General features: G+C 50.0%; 1 protein-coding gene across 2 annotated transcripts; it reads left to right on the top strand.

The window, feature by feature from the left end:
- Positions 1-1455: 1455 nt before the first annotated feature.
- On the top strand, positions 1456-14694 carry SERPING1 (serpin family G member 1). 2 transcript variants are annotated; one of them, XM_036076555.2, is made up of 8 exons: positions 1456-1564; positions 2112-2189; positions 3740-4163; positions 5696-5830; positions 7889-8092; positions 8286-8425; positions 12922-13141; positions 14187-14694. In XM_036076555.2, exons 2-8 carry the CDS (start codon positions 2136-2138, stop codon positions 14438-14440), a joined length of 1431 nt encoding a protein of 476 aa, XP_035932448.1. In that variant the 5' UTR covers positions 1456-1564; positions 2112-2135; the 3' UTR covers positions 14441-14694. The 2 variants fall into 2 exon arrangements, with proteins under 2 accessions (XP_035932448.1, XP_077914114.1); XM_078057988.1 differs by lacking the exon at positions 1456-1564 and having other exon boundaries at positions 2041-2189.
- The last annotated feature ends 4187 nt before the right edge of the window (positions 14695-18881 follow it).

Here is an 18881-nt window from a genome sequence, read left to right as displayed (position 1 = left end):
CAAGATTGGTGGCTCAGACCCACTTGGTCCACATCTTGGCTCGTCATTTACTTGCCAGATGTTGTTGGGTGGACCAGTTAATGTCTATGAGTCTCTCTCCTTTTTAAATTTAAGAGAGTAATATTAGCACCCACTTCAGAGTTGTCATGAGAATAAGGATGAAGGAGGTTGCTTTCCACTGCCTTCTTTTGGTTTGGCTGACCCATTTCCCAGAATCCACAAGCTCAGTGAGCCTTCCAGGCGCCCAGCTTAGGCCTGGGGATGGGGAAGTGGCATTGCGTATGTCCCCGCGCTGAAGATGGCTCAGAAGGTTCCTAAGTTGGCGTAGGGAATGGAGCACTTGCAAAGCTGGTGCAGAGTCTTTATGGATCTTTTCCGACGATCCCCAAGGAGACACACACTGTTTCTCTCCTTCTGTCCTTGGTCAGTCCCATCAAATAGCAGTTCTGAAGCTAGCAGCCAACTTTCCTGACTGTTCCAAACAGGACAGGCGCAGCAGTGAGATGATCATAGAACTTCAGAGCTTTATTAGGTCATCAGAGACCTCCTTGCTTTGCAAAGGAGGTAGGGTTGCCAGATTTAGTAGATAAGATACAGAATGCCCAGTTAATTTGGAATTTCAGGTAAGTGAGAAGAAAATTTTAAGGTATGTCCCAGTATTGCATGGGACATCCTTCCAAATAATTTTGTTGTTGTTGTTTATCTGAAATTCAAATTTAACTGGGCTTCCTGTATTTTATCTGGCAACCCTGAGAAGAGAGTTAGGTGCTAAGAGGTAAACAACTTAGGATCACACATTTAGCCAGGCCTCAAAGCTAGCTCTGCTGGTTCCCAGCTACTGCCCGCCACCCTCATCTCCCCCAAACGTATTGGCCCCACCTGTCAGCCTTTTACATAAGGGGAATGCTTGCTGGGCTGGGCGCCTCAGACTCCTTGTCTGCTTTACAAGGGAAGAACCACTGGTTGCAGGTCTCCAACAGGAGAAACAGAACACGCACACAGCACAGGGGAGAGTGGGGCAGAGGTTAGGACTCCAGGGGATTTAGGTCAGAGTCCAGGCTGTCTTCCAAGTGAGGGTGATCACCCACCCCACATTTAACTGCTCGAAGGCACAGATTTTTTTAACTATTAAATGGGTACAATGGCACCTGTTTCCAAAGGGTTACTTTGAGGATTAGCTGAGCTGAGCAATTCCTGAAAAGCCAGTCAACTAGGGAGCACGTTTTGGGTCTCTGCAGTTTTTATCAGGACCCATGAAGATGGAGAAAGAACTTCGGTTGCCTAGAGCTGAGAAGCTACACCCAAGCTTCCTCACCCCTGGCTCCCAAGGGTCTTGGGGCTGAATTCTGTCCCAGCCCACAAGGCCCGACCGTGAGTGGTCAGTCCCATCCTCGTTTACGGGAACTCACATCAGCGATCAATCATCCTTAATTTGTAACTGGGCAGTGTCCTGGGCCAGCCAATAGCCAAGACTGACCCCACCACACACCCCACCTCCCTGACCCTGTAGGACTATCCACCCAGTCTGCACTGAAGCTGTCCAGCGACCAGGAGTTTGGAGCAGGTTTGGTGATGGGGTGGGGGTGGGGATTTGGGGAGTGGGGCTTCCTCATCTCCTTCTTTTCCTCCCCCGGTTTCCTGCCCCCTTTTTATCTCTGAACTTTCTTTAGGCTTGCTTCCACTGAAGACTTCTGTCCTATAGGCCCACCCCTCGCGCCCCTCTTCCCTGGGTGCCCCCCGCTTCCGCCTGAGCTGTGGTGCCCAGCCCCCTCTGGACCTCCCCTGCTCCCCCTGCCTCTTGGCGTCATTGTTAGGCTGAAGCAGGACTCTCTGGATGGAACAGATGGATGGAGACCCGGGCTTGGGAGGGGGAAGGAAGGGCCAGCGGGTGCCGGGAAAGGGAAGCGGTTCTGGGAAAACAAAACAGGGGGAGGAGCTTGGGAGAAGGTGGCCCGGGGGAGGAGAGAAGGAGGAGGGAATTCGCGCAGCGGGGCTAAGCCCTGGAATGGAATGGGGGAGGGCCCAGGGTGGTGGCTGGAGGGGGGGAGGGGAGTGGAGGCCCCCAGGGCCCCAGGGCTCGGCGCTGACAGCGTTGCTGGCTGGCTCCGCAGGTCCGGGCTGACGCCGCCGCCCAGATGGCCTCCAGGCTGACCCCGCTGACCCTCCTGCTGCTGTTGCCGCTGGCTGGGGTGAGTGGCCCCTTCGAGGGGGCGGGGGGCTGAGGATTAACCGTTCTGGACCCGGAGAATGAGGAGAGCGCCTCTTGGGATCGGCAGGTGTGGTCCTTGCACCGGGTTCGGAGAGAGCGAGGCAAGAGCCAGGTTCTAATCCCGGCCCGCTGCCGGGCAGTTGGGTGGCCTTGAGCAAGTCCCTTCTCCGAGCCTACCTGTGCTGGTTTATAAAGTGCAGAATAGGAGAGAGCCAGGAGATGGACAGTATTTTGTGATCTAAGAGCAAGGGGTTGCGGCGAGCTTGGGGGGGGGGGGGGCGCCTGGCTGCTGAGACACAGGTCCTTCCCGGGCAGCGCCTGTCAAAACGCCAGGAGAGGCAGCAGACACCCCTGGGTGTGGGTGGGGGCCGATCGCAGGGAGAGGTCCCAGGGGCATGGGAGTCAGGAGGAAGGTGGACGCCTGCTTTGGCCTGTCTCTTCAGGATCGTGTGCGGAAGTCGGCAGGGGGAGTGCCCTTAGAGAATCTGTGGGTGCTCCCATGATGAGCAAGGGATCTAGAATCAGAGTCAGATCATCAGCTTCGGTGAGACCCTGGGCTAGTTACTATCTCAGCATCGGTTTCTTTTATCAGTGAAATGGGATAATATGTTTTCTCAACCCAGAAACCATGACATTTGGAGCTGGATAATTCATTATGAGGAGCTACCCTGTGTATCGTAGGATGTTTTGCCCTATCCCAGTTTCTACCCATTAGATGCCAGTAACATCTCTGCCCTATCCCCCAACCCCCTTCCCTCCCCTAGGATAACCAAAAATGCCTCCAGACATTGCCAAAAGTCCTCAGGGATTAAAATTGTCTCTGATTGAGAGCCCCTGGTCTATACTATTTCTTCCTCCTTCCTTCCTGCCTCCCATCCCCTTCTGACTCACTCTCCTTTCCTTCCTCCCTCCCTCCCTTCCTTCCTTCTGTCCTTCCTCCCTCCCTCCCTTCCTTCCTCCCTCCCTCCCTTCCTCCCTCCCTCCCTCCCTTCCTTCTTTCCTCCCTCCCTCCCTCCCTTCCTTCCTTCCTTCCTTCCTTCCTTCCTTCCTTCCTTCCTTCCAGAATGCTAATGGTTTTTTATACCCACTAATGGCTTTGCAACCCACAATTGGAAAAACCACTGTTCTCGTGCAGAGGTCACAAACTCAAATATCTCTACTGGCCTGGCAGGTGAGCCAAGACAGGCAGGTACTGAAAGAAATTGCAAGAACATAGGTAAATGGCAATGGACCCTCAGCCCCAAAGTTTGGGAAACAGCTGCCCTTATGGCAGCAATTCCTCAGCGATAACAGAGTCCCTGCCGGCTCCTTACCTCTGCCTCCACCCCCGCTGGCTCCTGCCTTGCCCCTTCTCCAGAGGAACTAGTGGGCGGCAGCTTCAGGGCAGGTCCCTCACCCACCAGGCTTTCCCAGGAATCATTCTCTGGTACAGGACATTTTCCACATCCCCACCTTCCCTTCCTGCTTTGAGGGTTTGAGGGGACTGTGCTTCATGGTAGGAAAAATGAAACTCATTATCTTGAACCACAGGTTAGAGCCTCCTCAAATCTGAATGTTACTAGCCCCAACTCCACGGCAGAGAGCCGGCAAGAGGAAAGCAAAGGACAGATCTTGGAGGGAGAGATCACCAACGTTGAACACACCGTGGGCTCTTCCACCTTGTCGACAATCAACTCAACCATCGTAACAGCAAATACCACTCTTGGAGCCACCACTGAGCCCTTCATCTTGTCCACCGTTCAGCCCATCGTGCCCACTACTGGGCCCTTCTGCCCAGAGCCTGTCACTTCCTGCTCTGACTTGGAGACTCCTTGGGCAGAGTCCAGGTTGAGGGAGGCTTTGATAGACTTCTCTGTGAAGCTCTACCATGCCTTCTCAGCGACGAAGAAGGCAGAGACCAACATAGCCTTTTCTCCATTCAGCATTGCCAGCCTCCTAACCCAGGTCCTGCTTGGTAAGAACCTAAGTTCTCTCCAAGTTGTGTGTTGGACCCTCCCATGAGGGTCCCCAACCCAGATGCCTACAAAGCCATGCCTTGGGGAGAAGGCTATAAAACTGGACTACATTTGGGGGGAGGGTGAGCATTCATTTATTCCTTCATTTAACAGTGATTTAACGGGCACCATTGCTCACAAACCCCCATGGACTACACAGGAACATAGAAAACAGGGTCCCGGTCCCCAGCCGTGTGTCAGGGTAAGGCAACAAGGAAGATGAAACCATAGCGATAGACAGAGGGTAGAATCCTGTAATGCTGCTTACTGGCTGTGTGACCTTGGCAGGTTACTTAACTTCTCTGAGCCTGAGTCCTCAGGTGTGAAATGGAGATGGTTGTACTTACTTCAAAAAAGAAAGTGGAGAATTTAGTGCCTGGCTTAGAGGGAGGTCAAAAAAATGTTAATCCCCTGCCTTCCTGAGAGATGTCGTTAAATCCCATGGGATAAACCTCTACCTACACTCTCCAGTTAGGACAACCAAAACTGGGCGCCTGGGTGGCTCAGTTGGTTAAGCGACTGCCTTCGGCTCAGGTCATGATCCTGGAGTCCCTGGATCGAGTCCCGCATCAGGCTCCCTGCCGAGCAGGGAGCCTGCTTCTCCCTCTGACCCTCCCCCCTCTCACGTGCTCTCTCTGTCTCATTCTCTCTGTCTCAAATAAATAAATAAAATCTTTAAAAAAAAAAAAAAAAAAGGACAACCAAAACTGCCAGATGTCCTCTGGGAGGCACATTTCAGTTGATTGGCTTTGGCAAATTTCTTTATTGCTCAGAATGTATGGCTTGAATCTTGTCTCCCTTCTCCACTTAACTCTGTGATGATCTTCAGTAGAGTAGATCACTTAATCTCTTAAGCTTCAGTTTGCTTGTCTGTAAGTAGGGAGAGTAATTACCCTTCGGTCAAAGGAGTTATTGTGGAGATTCAGTGAGCAAATATGGGAGGATCACTTGTGATGCCTGGAACCAAGTAAGTGCTCCCGTAAATTTTGTCTACTGCTGCATGGAAGATGGGCACAATAAATATTTAATAATGAATAACTGAAAGGGTATTGAGCATCTACCCTCTTTTGTGATCCTCTGATTTCTCCTCTTAATAGTGAGCTAGAGTCCCTGCCTAGACGGTAAACCTCTGTAAACCCTAACCAACTAAATCATCGTTCATGTGGAACAGGCAGTGATGGGACTGGGCTTTCCGTGACGTGTGGGGTTAAAATTAGGTAGGAAACAGAGAGGATTCAAAGCCCTGGAAAAGCCTAACTGATGATTCATAATTCCCCCACCCCTTTAGTTCTGATGTATGGATTGTCTTCAGAAACCCATCATCCCAGCTCCGATGATTTGTGATCCCCTCCATAGCCCCCACTCCCCCGACCCATTCCAGCCTGCTCCCTCAATCCTAGTCCTGCATGGCGGGTGTCGCATCCTGTCCACCCCCCCGCCCCACCCCCACCCCGCCCCTGCAGTTTTTCCTCATTTCTGCCCTGTGTTGCAGGGGCTGGGAACAGCACCAAGAGAAACCTGGAGAGCCTCCTCTCGTACCCCGAGGACTTTGCCTGTGTCCACCAGGCCCTAAAGACTTTCACATCCAAAGGCTTCACCACAGTCTCTCAGATCTTCCACAGCCCAGGTGAGCACCCTGGGAAAGGGCAGCAGCTGCCCAGCAGGATTTTGGGAGGATTCTGAGGGGGACCCGACCCTGGGGAAAGAGGACAGAGGGGATGTTAGAGCTAGAGCATCAGGGATGGACAGCAGAGCACGTAAGGACCTCAGCAGGAATGTCCTTTGGCTCCAGGAGCTGGATGGTTCGCCTGGTGAGACCTTGGGCAAGTCATTTCCATTTCTCAGCTCTGGTTAGAATAAGAATGTCCTTCTGCATTCATTCATAGATAGAACCAGAGAGCTCAAGATAAACAATGTTTGTTAACGTGGGTCAGGGGAATCTTGAGACTTCTAGTTTTTTGTACTTTTGTGTTCTATGAATTTGTGGTCATTTACACATATTGCATTATTAAGTATGTAATAAGATTAATAAGCTTCCGAAATGACCTGATATAGTTATTTTCAAATTTTCTTCCCCAGAGCCCTGAGGTTTCTCTGTTGAACTGCTTCAGGAGTCATGGTGGGAGTTGAGGGGGATCAGGGAGGCTGAGTGGGTTGTGGGGGTCCCACTTCCTGTGGGAAGCAGATGGAACGAGGTGGGCTCTGAGCACTCACCCAGCCTCAACCAGAGCCCTTCTAGCCATGGGCTTCAGACATGACTATTTCAGGACAGTTCTGCTCCTTAAAAGGGTTTGAAAGCTACAGATCTAGTCTGCCCCCCTTCTTTATTTTATTCATTTTTTAAAGATTTTATTTATTTGTCAGAGAGAAAGAGCGCGCACAAGCAGGAGGACCAGCAGGCCGAGGGAGAAGAAGGCTCCCTGCTGAGCAAGGAGCCCGATGTGGGACTTGATCCCAGGACCCTGGGATTATGACCTGAGCCGAAGGCAGACACTTAACCAACTGAGCCACCCAGGCGTCCCTGCCCTCCTCCTTTAAAGGGAAAAATTTTTTCCTGTTTTTGTTTCTTTTTTTTTGAACTATAAAAGCAATATTCATTCATTGTAGAAAACAGAAAACGGATGCCTGGGTGGCTCAGTCGGTTAAGCGGCTGCCTTCAGCTCAGGTCATGATCCCAGGGTCCTGGGATGAAGTCCCATATCGGGTTCCTTGCTCCGTGGGGAGCTTACTTCTCCCCCTGCCCGCTGGTCCTCCTGCTTGTGCTCTCTCTGTCTCTGACAAATAAATAAATAAAATCTTAAAAAAAAAAGAAAACAGAAAACATAGGGAAGAAGAAGAAGAAGGAGAAGGAGAAACAAAGGAAACTCACCAGCCCATTCTCTTAAAAAAAAAAAACACCCTCTTTTAGAGATGAGAAAAATCCGTATCGGAGGCATTCAAGAAACACTGCATTTACTTATTTGCTCTAAATCACACCTAATCCTCTGTCTTGCTAGATTGGTAGAAAATACAACTGCATTCAATATTATCTATGTAGTCCAGGAAAAATTTCTCTTTCAAACACTGTTTTCTTTAGTGGACTTGACCTTTGGAGAAAAGCCAGGACGTCTTGCCACGCACTTCCACTGAGGTTGAGAAGCAGAGTGGGTTCCCTGCTGAATTAAGGGAAGAAACAAGGGAAAACACTGGCAGATGGAAGTTAGTATCTCAGAGAGTTATTTCGCCAAGCCACAGGTGCATGGCCAGGAAAGGCCGCCAGGGCCTGGGAGGAGTCCTGACTTAAGTCCAGGGCTTGCTCTCTGGGGGGCCTCAGTTGCCATATCTGTCAGAGGAGTGGGCTGGACCCCAGCTCCAACCTGCTGTGCTCGCTGCAGCAAGCTGAAAGCAATAGGAAACACGCTCCCTCCCAAAGCCTACTCTTAGAAGGGAGAGGATGGGGGCGCCTGGGTGGCTCAGTCGTTAAGCGTCTGCCTTCAGCTCAGGTCATGATCCCAGGGTCCTGGGATCGAGCCCCGCATCAGGCTCCCTGCTCCGCGGGAAGCCTGCTTCTCCCTCTCCCACTCCCCCTGCTTGTGTTCCCTCTCTCTGTCAAATAAATAAATAAATAAAATCTTTAAAAAAAAAAAAGGGAGAGGATGTTCTGGGGACTCATGCCTCCCTCTCTCCACCTGCCCCCTTCCCCCAGACCTGGTCATAAGGGACAGCTTTGTGACTGCCTCTCAGAGCCTGTATGGCAGCAGCCCCAGAGTCCTGGGAAATGACAGTGATGTCAATACGGAGCTCATCAACGCCTGGGTGGCAGAGAAGACCAACCACAAGATCACACAGCTGCTGGAAAGTCTGCCCTCTGACACCCGCCTTGTCCTCCTCAATGCCGTCTACCTGAGTGGTAAGGGAGCCCTGGACCCAGTGGTCTTTCCATCCCGGGTCCTTTCTCTCCTCCGGGCTTCAAAGCCCACACAACCCCGAGTTCCACAACTGGGTCCCATTGAGCCCGCCCCACCCCTTGCCAGTGGGGCTTTTTGCTCCTCTTCATCCTTTTTGACCTGCATGAGAGTAACCCTCCTTCCCCTCCCCGCTAGCCAAGTGGAAGACAACATTTGATCCGAAAAGAACCTCGATGGAGCCCTTTCACCTCAAGTCCTCTGTGATAAAAGCATTGATGATGAACAGCAAGAAGTACCCTGTGGCCCATTTCACTGACCCGACCTTGAAGGCCAAGGTATGTTCTCGGCCCTTCCCACTCTTGTTTCAGAGCCTCTGGCGGGTCCTGATGTCTTTCCTGCGTTGGCCCCATCAATTTGGGGTATACCTTTATGAATTCATCATTTCCACTCCTTTCATCTGTATTTCTACCCTATCTCTTCTGCTTCTCCCCTCTCTAGCTTGGCCGAGGCAGGCATTGTTTATTTTAGGCTGGAAAGCCGGATTCTAAAGTTTCTTCATCTCAACTGCATCAAATGGTCAAAAGTGAGTCTATTCATTGGTGTCTCTTTCCCGTCTAACCCACCAGGAGCTCCTGGTGGCTTAGTAAGTCCTGTGTGTATGTGTGTGCCCACGTACAGCATGCGTACATAAGTGTACACGTGTCTGGGTAGGTGTAGACGTGTGTGCGTGTATGAGGTAGGTGTAGACGTGTGTGCATGGATGTGGTAGGTGTAGATGTGTGTGCGTGCATGTGGTAGGTGCATGTGTGTGCATGCATGTGGGAGGTGTAGGTGTGTGTGCATGGATGTAGGTGTAGATGTGTGTGTGTGTATGTGGTAGGTGCACGTGTGTGCATGGATGTGGTAGGTGTGCACGTGTATGCATGTGGTAGGTGCACATGTGCGTGCATGTGGTAGGTGTGGACGTGTGTGCGTGCATGTGGTAGGTGCACGTGTGTGCATGGATGTGGTAGGTGTAGATGTGTGTGCGTGCATGTGGTAGGTGCACGTGTGTGCATGCATGTGGTAGGTGCGGACGTGTGTGCATGCATGTGGTAGGTGTAGACGTGTGTGCATGGATGTGGTAGGTGTAGATGTGTGTGCGTGCATGTGGTAGGTGCACGTGTGTGCATGCATGTGGTAGGTGTAGATGTGTGTGCATGCATGTGGTAGGTGCACACGTGTGCATGCATGTGATAGGTGTGGACGTGTGTGCATGGATGTGGTAGGTGCACGTGTGTGCATGCATGTGGTAGGTGTGGACGTGTGTGCGTGCATGTGGTAGGTGCACGTGTGTGCATGGATGTGGTAGGTGTAGACGTGTGTGCATGCATGTGGCAGGTGCACGTGTGTGCATGGAGGTGGTAGGTTTGGACATGTGTGCATGGATGTGGTAGGTGCACGTGTGTGCATGGATGTGGTAGGTGTAGATGTGTGTGCGTGCATGTGGTAGGTGCACGTGTGTGCATGGATGTGGTAGGTGTGGATGTGTGCATGGATGTGGTAGGTGTGGACGTGTGTGCGTGCATGTGGTAGGTGCACGTGTGTGCATGGATGTGGTAGGTATAGACGTGTGTGCATGGATGTGATAGGTGTAGATGTGTGTGCATGGATGTGGTAGGTGCACGTGTGTGCATGCATGTGGTAGGTGTGGACGTGTGTGCATGGATGTGGTAGGTGTAGATGTGTGTGCGTGCATGTGGTAGGTGCACGTGTGTGCATGCATGTGGTAGGTGTAGATGTGTGTGCGTGCATGTGGTAGGTGCACGTGTGTGTATGGATGTGGTAGGTGTGGACGTGTGTGCATGGATGTGGTAGGTGTAGATGTGTGTGCATGTGGTAGGTGTAGATGTGTGTGCGTCCATGTGGTAGGTGTGGACGTGTGTGCATGGATGTGGTAGGTGTAGATGTGTGTGCATGGATGTGGTAGGTGTAGGTGTGTGCATGGATGTGGTAGGTGTGGACGTGTGTGCATGGATGTGGTAGGTGCACGTGTGTGCATGGATGTGGTAGGTGTGGATGTGTGTGCGTGCATGTGGTAGGTGTAGATGTGTGTGCGTGCATGTGGTAGGTGCACGTGTGTGCATGGATGTGGTAGGTGTAGACGTGTGTGCATGGATGTGGTAGGTGTAGATGTGTGTGCATGGATGTGGTAGGTGTAGACGTGTGTGCGTGCATGTGGTAGGTGCACGTGTGTGCATGGATGTGGTAGGTGTGGATGTATGTGCATGGATGTGGTAGGTGTAGATGTGTGTGCGTGCATGTGGTAGGTACACGTGTGTGCATGCATGTGGTAGGTGTAGACAGGTGTGCATGTGGTAAATGGCTTACCCACGTTCCTTCGCAGAAATTGAACAGTAGAATTGCAGCGGATGGGGAGGGAGGGAAGATTGACTGTGGAGCCCAGAAGATTCTAATTATTTCTAGATATATCTAGATACTTCTGCCTTGTTAGGACAGCAAGACACAGATTTAGGAGATAGAAAACAATGGGAGAATACCCAGTGATTTAGTGCCAGGCTTGTTCAACCTTGGGAGGGAGATTTCCCTAACTTTTCCCTCTGCCTGGACCCTTTCTCACTCAGATTTTCACATAACTTGTTCTTTCTGTGCACCTGGGTGTCAGGTCAAAGGTCACCTTGATGGCGAGAACTTCCCCCTTCTTAAAGTAGCTCCCTCCTCACCCTGAAACATTGCCCTGGTTGATTATATTCATGGTTCTTTTCATTATCAGAAATTAAGTTGTTTATTTGCTTATTTTATTACAATATTTTTTGTCTCCCTGAAATATGGTCTCTCCCCTCGGGAACAGAAACCTTACCAGCCTTGTTTCCTATCCCCAGGGCCTAGAACAATGCCACATATAATAAGTGCTCATTATAGGTTTGCTGAATAAATGAATGAAATCACTGGAGGGTGGTAAAGGGTATAACCCACTTAGAGGTGTCCAGGAAGGCTTCAGAGAAGAGGTTACCCCTGACCATTCTTAACCACTCATGCACCTTTCCATCCACCCATCTATGCCTATCCGATATAGTTGGGCACTCATAACTAACAAAACCAGAATGGCATGGGTAAGTTTAATATATTTGATTTTCTTTTTAAGCATGTCAGCTACCCATCAGAGCTGAATTACAGCCCTGCTTGGCCATATCTTCCAAGCACCGAAAGGCCACTATGAAATAAAAATTAAATTTGAAGGGTAAATCAGCTTTCCACCAACATCTTAATATCCTTCTCACATTTAATTATCCTACACCTTTTTGCTTCAAAGCACAAAATTAGTATGTCTGATTCTCTTAAAAATTATAAGCACTATTTTGAATAACAGACACACAGATTATCCTCAACTTACCCTGATGTTAATACTATGGAATTGGGGCGCCTGGGCGGCTCAGTCAGTTACTCATCTGCCTTCAGCTCAGGTTGTGATCCCAGGGTCCTGGGATCGAGCCCCACAGTGGGTTCCCAGCTCAGCAGGGAGTCTGCCTCTCCCTCTGCCCCTCCCTCTGCTCACGCTCTCATGCTCTCTCTCTCTCCCTCTCTCTCAAAAAGGGAATAAAAAAATACTACGGAGTTGGTTTACTTTGTCATACCCACACTTAATTCTAAATCTTTCTGGGATTTAAGAGCATTTACCCAACTAAGGAGGTTAGATTTACCAACTCCAGTATGCTAGGGTTTACTGGCTGGAAAAGTCAAGACCACAACATGGTAATCTTTTGGTCAGAGATTCAAGGTCTGTAGACAGGACCTATTGGCACTATTGACATTTTGGGTTAGATAATTCTTTGTTAGGAGGATGATCCTGGGCATTGGGTAGGATTTAGCATCATCCCTGTCCTCTATCCACTAGATACCAGCAGTCCTGTGAGTCCCCTCTCCTCCAGTTTGACAACCAAAATGTCTCTAGACATTGTCAAGTGCCCACTGGGGGCAAATTCACCCGGGGTTGAGAACCCCTATATATTAGACCTATGGGTCCCATACCTGTGTTGTACTTCCGTCTGACCACCAGTTGGAAGTCCTTTTAATGGCAAGCTTGAAAGGTAGGCTAGGACTGTCTTGTCCACAGTCTCAAATGCCACACTGAGAGATTTATACTTCATCTTGTAGGCTGTAAAGAGCCAGCAAAAGTCTTTAAAAGGACCAGGGTGCCTGGCTGGCTTGGTTGGTAGACCATGTGACCCTTGATCTTGGCATTGTGGATTCGAACTTCACATTGGGTGTAGAGATTACTCCCGCTGAGCAGGGAGCCCGATGAATTGTAATTGGATTCCATGAATTGGATTCCATGAACTGTACCAGAAGGCACAATGTATAATGTAACAAGCAAGGGAGGAGGACAGAGAGAATATTGGGACTTGGGACCAACCTGGGATCATGACCTGAGCCAAAGGCAGACGCTCAACCGACTGAGCCACCCAGGTGCCCCTGCATGTTACATATTTTATGCACAGCATACTGGAAGGGGAAGGAACAGGGCTCAGATCAAATCACTTGCCTATATTCCACAGCTGGTCAGCCATGGAGTCAGGGTGTGGTCCTCAGCCTGTATGATCAGAAAGCCATACTCGTTCCTCTGTATCTCACGTGCATGGAGTTAGACCAGCACTGTTCACCCAGCCGGCATCCCCATTTTGCCCCCAAGCTTGGGAGCCCAGGTCCAGCTGCGGCTGTTGCGATAGCATGGATGGTGACAGCAGACTGAGAATAAGCCTTGGGACGTAGGGGGTGGGATCCAGGAGAGCTGGGGTAGGAAGACGGATAAGGTGCATCTCTTGTTCTCCAGGTGGGGCAGCTGCAGCTCTCCCACAATCTGAGCTTGGTGATCCTGGTGCCCCAGAGCACGAAACACCATCTCGAAGACCTGGAGAAGGCTCTCAACCCCACTGTCTTCAAGGCCATCATGAAGAAGCTGGAGATGAGCAAGTTCCAGCCCACCCTCCTGACGCTGCCCCGCATCAAAGTGAAGAGCAACCAGGACATGCTGATGATCATGGAGAAACTGAGTGAGCCCCTGGCAGCTCAGGATTGCTCCTAGGCCACTGGATGGGGTGGGGGTGGGGGTGTCCTTAAAGTGTGGTTTAGCACTCTCTAGAGTATTTTATACACCCATAATAACAGGTCGTTCCTCAGTCCTGTGAGTTAGAGGGGCAGATGCTATTATCCCATTGGATCATTGAGGAAAGTGAGACTCGAAGTTTACCAGACTTACCCAAGGTCCCTTGAGCTAGTTAGAAGTGAGCAAGAACACCAACCCAGGTCTCCAGCTTGACTATTTCCACTGTGGTTCATTGTGACAAAGACACTGGGACAGGTGGCCAGGATGGGTCATAGACGCTCCTTCCCTCCGGACCTTTCATAACACTCAACCACCCCATGGACTATGCAAGAAGCTATCTGGATAATACAGTCTGGACACTTTTGAGTTTGGAGGAGGCAACACTCTATTACCTAACCTTTGGCCTCACTTCCTGATCTTTGACCTCATGTCCAGATATACCACTTCATTTTCTGTTATAGAACTTGACCCTCTAATAGGTGAACTTGTTTCCTAGTATATGACATTACACCCTTGTATATGACCTCATTTGATAACACATGACCTCTTTCTGATGTATTACCTCACTTCTAAGGTCCTTGGAAACAAGGACATCATTTTTCAGGGTTCCTTGGGGGGTGGGGCAAGGCCTCTCACCTCTTCAGAGAAGGTGGTGGTTGGAGCGAAGATGGGCTCACTGATAGAGGATTCCATGAACTGTACCAGAAGGCACAATGTATAATGTAACAAGCAAGGGAGGAGGACAGAGAGAATATTGGGACTTGGGGACCAACCCAGAAAATTTAGGACAAATGTCTCCAGTACCTGAGGCTTTCATGCTGGTGTTTCTTTTTCTTTTCTTTTCTTTTTTTTTTTTTAAGTAATCTCTACACCCAGTGTGGGGCTCGAACTCACGACCCTGAGATCAAGAGTCTCACTCTCCACTGACTGAGCCAGGCAGGCCCCCCTTCTGCTCCTCTTTGACTCTTTGTTTTTGTCTGGTTATGCTCTAGAATTCTTTGACTTTTTCTATGACCTCAACCTGTGCGGGCTGACCGAGGACATGGATCTTCAGGTTTCTGCGATGCAGCACCAGACCACACTGGAGCTGACGGAGTCCGGGGTGGAGGCGGCGGCGGCCTCGGCCATCTCCGTGGCCCGCAATTTGCTGCTCTTCGAAGTGCATCAGCCCTTCCTCTTCTTGCTCTGGGACCAGCAGCACAGGCTCCCTGTCTTCATGGGGCGGGTGTATGACCCCCGGGTCTGAGACCCACAGGGCACCAGGCTAAGGCAAGCCGTCCCCCTCAAGCCTCGCTCTTCCAGTGGCAGCCCTGCCTGGACTTGCCCCCCAGCCACCTCCTGCCCCAGGGGCGCCCTGCTCTCCACGTGAAGGGCTCCCTCGGGGTCTCGTGAAGAGACCTACTTCTATCACCCCTTCCCTGTGGCTCCCCAAAGCACTTTTTACAGCTTCCTCTGGTTCATGTTCACCAGACTCTACAAATAAAACCCAGCAGACCATGACTTCCTCTCTTACTTACCTTCCCATTTTAGAGGACAAGGGCACCCATGACCCCTGTATCAGCTAGTATCGCCGTGTAACAAGTCACTCTAAACTTAGTGGCTTAAAATAGCAACTATTTGTTATTTCATGTAAGTCTTGGGATTGGCTGAGTGGTCTTTCTGATCTGGTTCGACCTGGCTGACCTTCCCTGGGCTTGCTCATGCATCTGTAATAGTTGGGGGATGACTGATCTATAATGGCCTCAATTGTATATCTCCTGCATCCTTCCATCAGGCTACCCTGCAATGGCAGAGTTCCAAGAAAGGCCTCAGAAGGGAGCTGTCTTTTTTTTTTTTAAAGATTTTATTTATTTATTTATTTATTTATTTATTTATTTATTTATTTATTTGACACAGAGAGAGCACAAGCAGGGGGAGAGGCAGGCAGAGGGAGAGGGAGAAGCAGGCTTCCCACGGAGCTGGGAGCCCTATGCCAGGCTCAATCCCAGGACCCCGGGATCATGACCTGAGCCAAAACCAAGAGTCAGACGCTTAACTGAATGAGCCACCCAGGCGCCCCGGGGCCCTGCATTTATCGCAGTCCCCCGTGTCCCTTGTCTGCAACAACTATGACAGTAAGCAGTGATTAACGTTGTTGGGAACTTACTTGGGCAGCCTGCCATGAGCCTTGCAGACCTTTGCTCCTCACTACAACGTCGTATGGAAAACTCGGCAAGGGGAAGTCTTGCTCAAAGTCTTGTAGTTGGGAAATGGCAGAACTGGGATGTGAAAGCGTGGCTTTGACTCTGAAGTTCAGAGCCACTCTCTTCTATCTCTCTGCCCTTCTGTCTGGAAAACCTGACTTTTCTTAAATATCTAACTGATTTGTTCACTGAGTGCCTAGGATTGCGTCGGGCACGATGCTAAGCAGCAGAAGTGTGAAGATGACTTAACCCTCCTGCCTGCCTTCAAAACCTCCAGCTTGATGGCACAAATAGGAAGATAGATTTTATTTTTTTGGTATTTTTTTGAAGTTTTATTTGTTTTTAGTAATCTCTACACCCAACATGGGGCTCGAACGCACAATCTTGAGACCAACAGTCGCGCGCTCTTCTGATGGAGCCAGCCAGGCGCCCCCAAGTGTTCTTTTCAGCTCTGAAGATGTCTCAATGTGTTCTTCTCGTTTCTAGCTTCTGCCCTTCGACTCACCAATGTTCCCTCCAACTTTTATGTTCCCTCCTTCTACCTCCCTCTCTCCTTTTCTCCCCCTTCTCATCCCATTTTGGTCTTGGTCCCCTGTCCCTATTCCCCCGCCCACTGTGTCTGCACCAGCCCCCTTCCCCTCCTGCTGTTACAGTGTTGTCAAGCCAAGCATGAGGCCCGATTTCTGGATGTCGCCCTGCTCCACAGAGCTTCACCAGGCATGTGCCCTTCAGGAAGATTTGATGTCCCCACAGGGTCTTAACTTCGGTCAAGCTAGCCCTGCCTGAGCTGTTTCTGGAGGGTGTGTGATTTCCTAAGGCCATCAGAACCACCAGAATGTGTGCTCACATCGCCGCTGCCTCCTGCTAGGGACTCAAGCTGCCTGTAGAATCTGGCTTCCCCATCCCCCTCTCAAGGAATACCCTGGTGACAAGGAGAAACTGAGGCACGGGCAGGGTGGTAGTGCAAAAACTCAGCTAGCTGGGGACTGCAGCCAGGCTCACCCGCTCTCCCCTTCAGGCTGGTTCCCCTCGCTATGGCCCAGGGCGGAATGTAGCGTGAAGTGATTTGATGTGACAGGTTGTTGAAAGTAAAGGCACCTCCTAAATTCAGGAAGAGTCCTCCCTCCTTGGGGCGATCTTGACTTGAAGATGGTGCTTAGGAGCGCCTGGGTGGCTCAGTCGTTAAGCATCTGCCTTTGGCTCAGGTCATGATCCCAGTGTCCTGGGATCGAGCCCCGCATCGGGCTCCCTGCTCCGCAGGAAGCCTGCTTCTCCCTCTCCCACTCCCCCTGCTTGTGTTCCCTCTCTCGCTGTGTCTCTCTCTGTCAAATAAATGAATAAAATCTTAAAAAAAAAAAAAAGAAGAAGATGGGGCTCAGTGCCCACCTGAGATATGGACAAGCAGAATCAGGAGGTGGAAAGTGATTCTGACCCACGGGCACGGTCCTTTGCCAATTTTTTGGACCTTCCCCACCATGCTGAGAGCCAGGTATTACTCCTGTTTGTGAGATAAGGAAGCTAAAACTCAGAAAGATTAAGTAACTATCCAAAGGTCAGACAGCTGTTAATTGATCCCACGTTGTCTGAATTAAAATTCAGTAGGTAGTTTATTTGACCAGGCTTCCTTCCTTTCTTCCCAAACTGGACTTTAAATCAGATTTCTTTTTTTTTTTTAAGATTTTTAAAATTTTTAAGTAATCTCTATATCCAACGTGGGGCTCGAACCCACAGCCCTCGAGGTCAAGAGTCACAAGCTCTATCAACCGAGCCAGCCAGGTGCCCCCTGATCTGTATTTTCTTTTCCTTTTTAAAAAAGATTCATTTATTTATTTTAGAGATAAAAAGCATGTGTGCACACACACATGCAGGTGGGGGAGGGGCAGAGGGAAAGAACCTCAAGCAGACTCCCCGTTGAGCGCAGAGCCCCATGCGGGGCTCAATCCCACGACCCATGAGATCATGACCTGAGCCAAAACCAAGAGTCCAACTCTCTACCGCCTGAGCCACCCAGGCACCCCCTGATCTGCATTTTCTCATGCTCTGCACCATGTGTCCCCATCAAACCTATTAAAGCGCCTTACCCTAAAACATACACACACACACACACACACACACACACACACACAAATAAACAAAAGAAACAATTGAATGATTGAATGAATGAATCCCCACATCCTGGTAGCAAGAAAAGAGTAGAAAATCTAAATCTGGAAGTGGAGAGAATTGAAATATTTCTGTTCTGAGGCTTTTCTTATAAAAGAGCATGTGTCACTTTTTGAAGGTTTGTTTATTTTTTTTTCAAAGATGTTATTTATTTAACTGACACAGAGAGAGCGAGCACAAGCAGGGGTAGCAGCAGAGGGAGAGGGTGAAGCAGACTCCCCACCCAGCAGGGAGCCCCATGCGGGGTTTGATCCCAGGACCCTGGGATCATGACCCAAGCCGAAGGCAGACGCTTAACCACCTGAGCCACCCAGGTGCCCCAAAGTTTTGTTTGTTTAAAATGTTACACATTTATAAGTCATTGAGTCAGTGTGGGCCCCACAGTTTTAAGGTGGCCTTGGTTATGTGCCTACTGCAGTCAGCTGGGGGCTTAGCTGGAAAGTCCGATGACGCTTAGCTTTGCCGAACTCATAGAGGCTCTTTCACGTGTCTTGAATCTTGGCTGAGATGGATCCGATGACCAGCTCTGCTCCATGTGGCCTCTCATCTGTCAGGAGGCTAGTCTGCATTTACTCATGGAGGCTGTAGGGGTCTAAGCGTGTGAGCAGAGGCATGCAAGGTCTCTTGAGTCGGAAGCTAGGAAGTAATTCAGCATCACACCTGCCTTGTTGGAGACCAGCTCAGAATCAAAGTGTAGGGAAAGTGTCCACTTCCTGGAAGACCTGCAAAGTCACTCTGCGAAGAGCATGGATATAAGAAAGCATGAATCACTGTGGCTGTTTTCCCAATCTACAGTAGTGGTCTTACACATTTGGAGAGAAACCATTAGCAACTTTCCCAAGCAACTTGCTGCTCTGAGATTTTCCTTAAAGAATCAAGGACTTTTTGTCTATATCATTATAATTTCAGAAATGATTTATTACGTGAAGTTTCAAGGTGCTTACATATAGTTTTCCTCTTGCTGCCCTCAGTATGGCATAGTCAATAAGTTCTGGCCCCTGCACTTACACATGTCACTTGAGAAAGACAGAAGGTCATAAACATATAGACATACACACATTTGGGACCCCCACCCTCACCCTGCCCTGCTGGCCTATTCTGGGATAGACAAAGTTCTCCTTGTCAGCCCACCTACGTTCAAAGACCTGCTTCTTTTCCCAGTTACATAATCCTCCTCCACACATGGGTTTGATTGAAGACAGTCTAATAAAGGACCCTGAAGTGTGATTAGGGTTCCATTGCAGTTAGCCCTTGTCACCACATGGTGGCGCTGTTGAAACTTGTCCTGCATAGCCTTTTGGACATCGATTTCCGGCGAGGTTCCAGATGATTTCACAGCCA

This window comes from Halichoerus grypus, chromosome 11 (genome assembly GCF_964656455.1).
Source record: "Halichoerus grypus chromosome 11, mHalGry1.hap1.1, whole genome shotgun sequence".
Classification (NCBI taxonomy): Eukaryota; Metazoa; Chordata; class Mammalia; order Carnivora; family Phocidae; genus Halichoerus; species Halichoerus grypus.
This window is presented reverse-complemented; position numbering and strand designations above follow the sequence as displayed.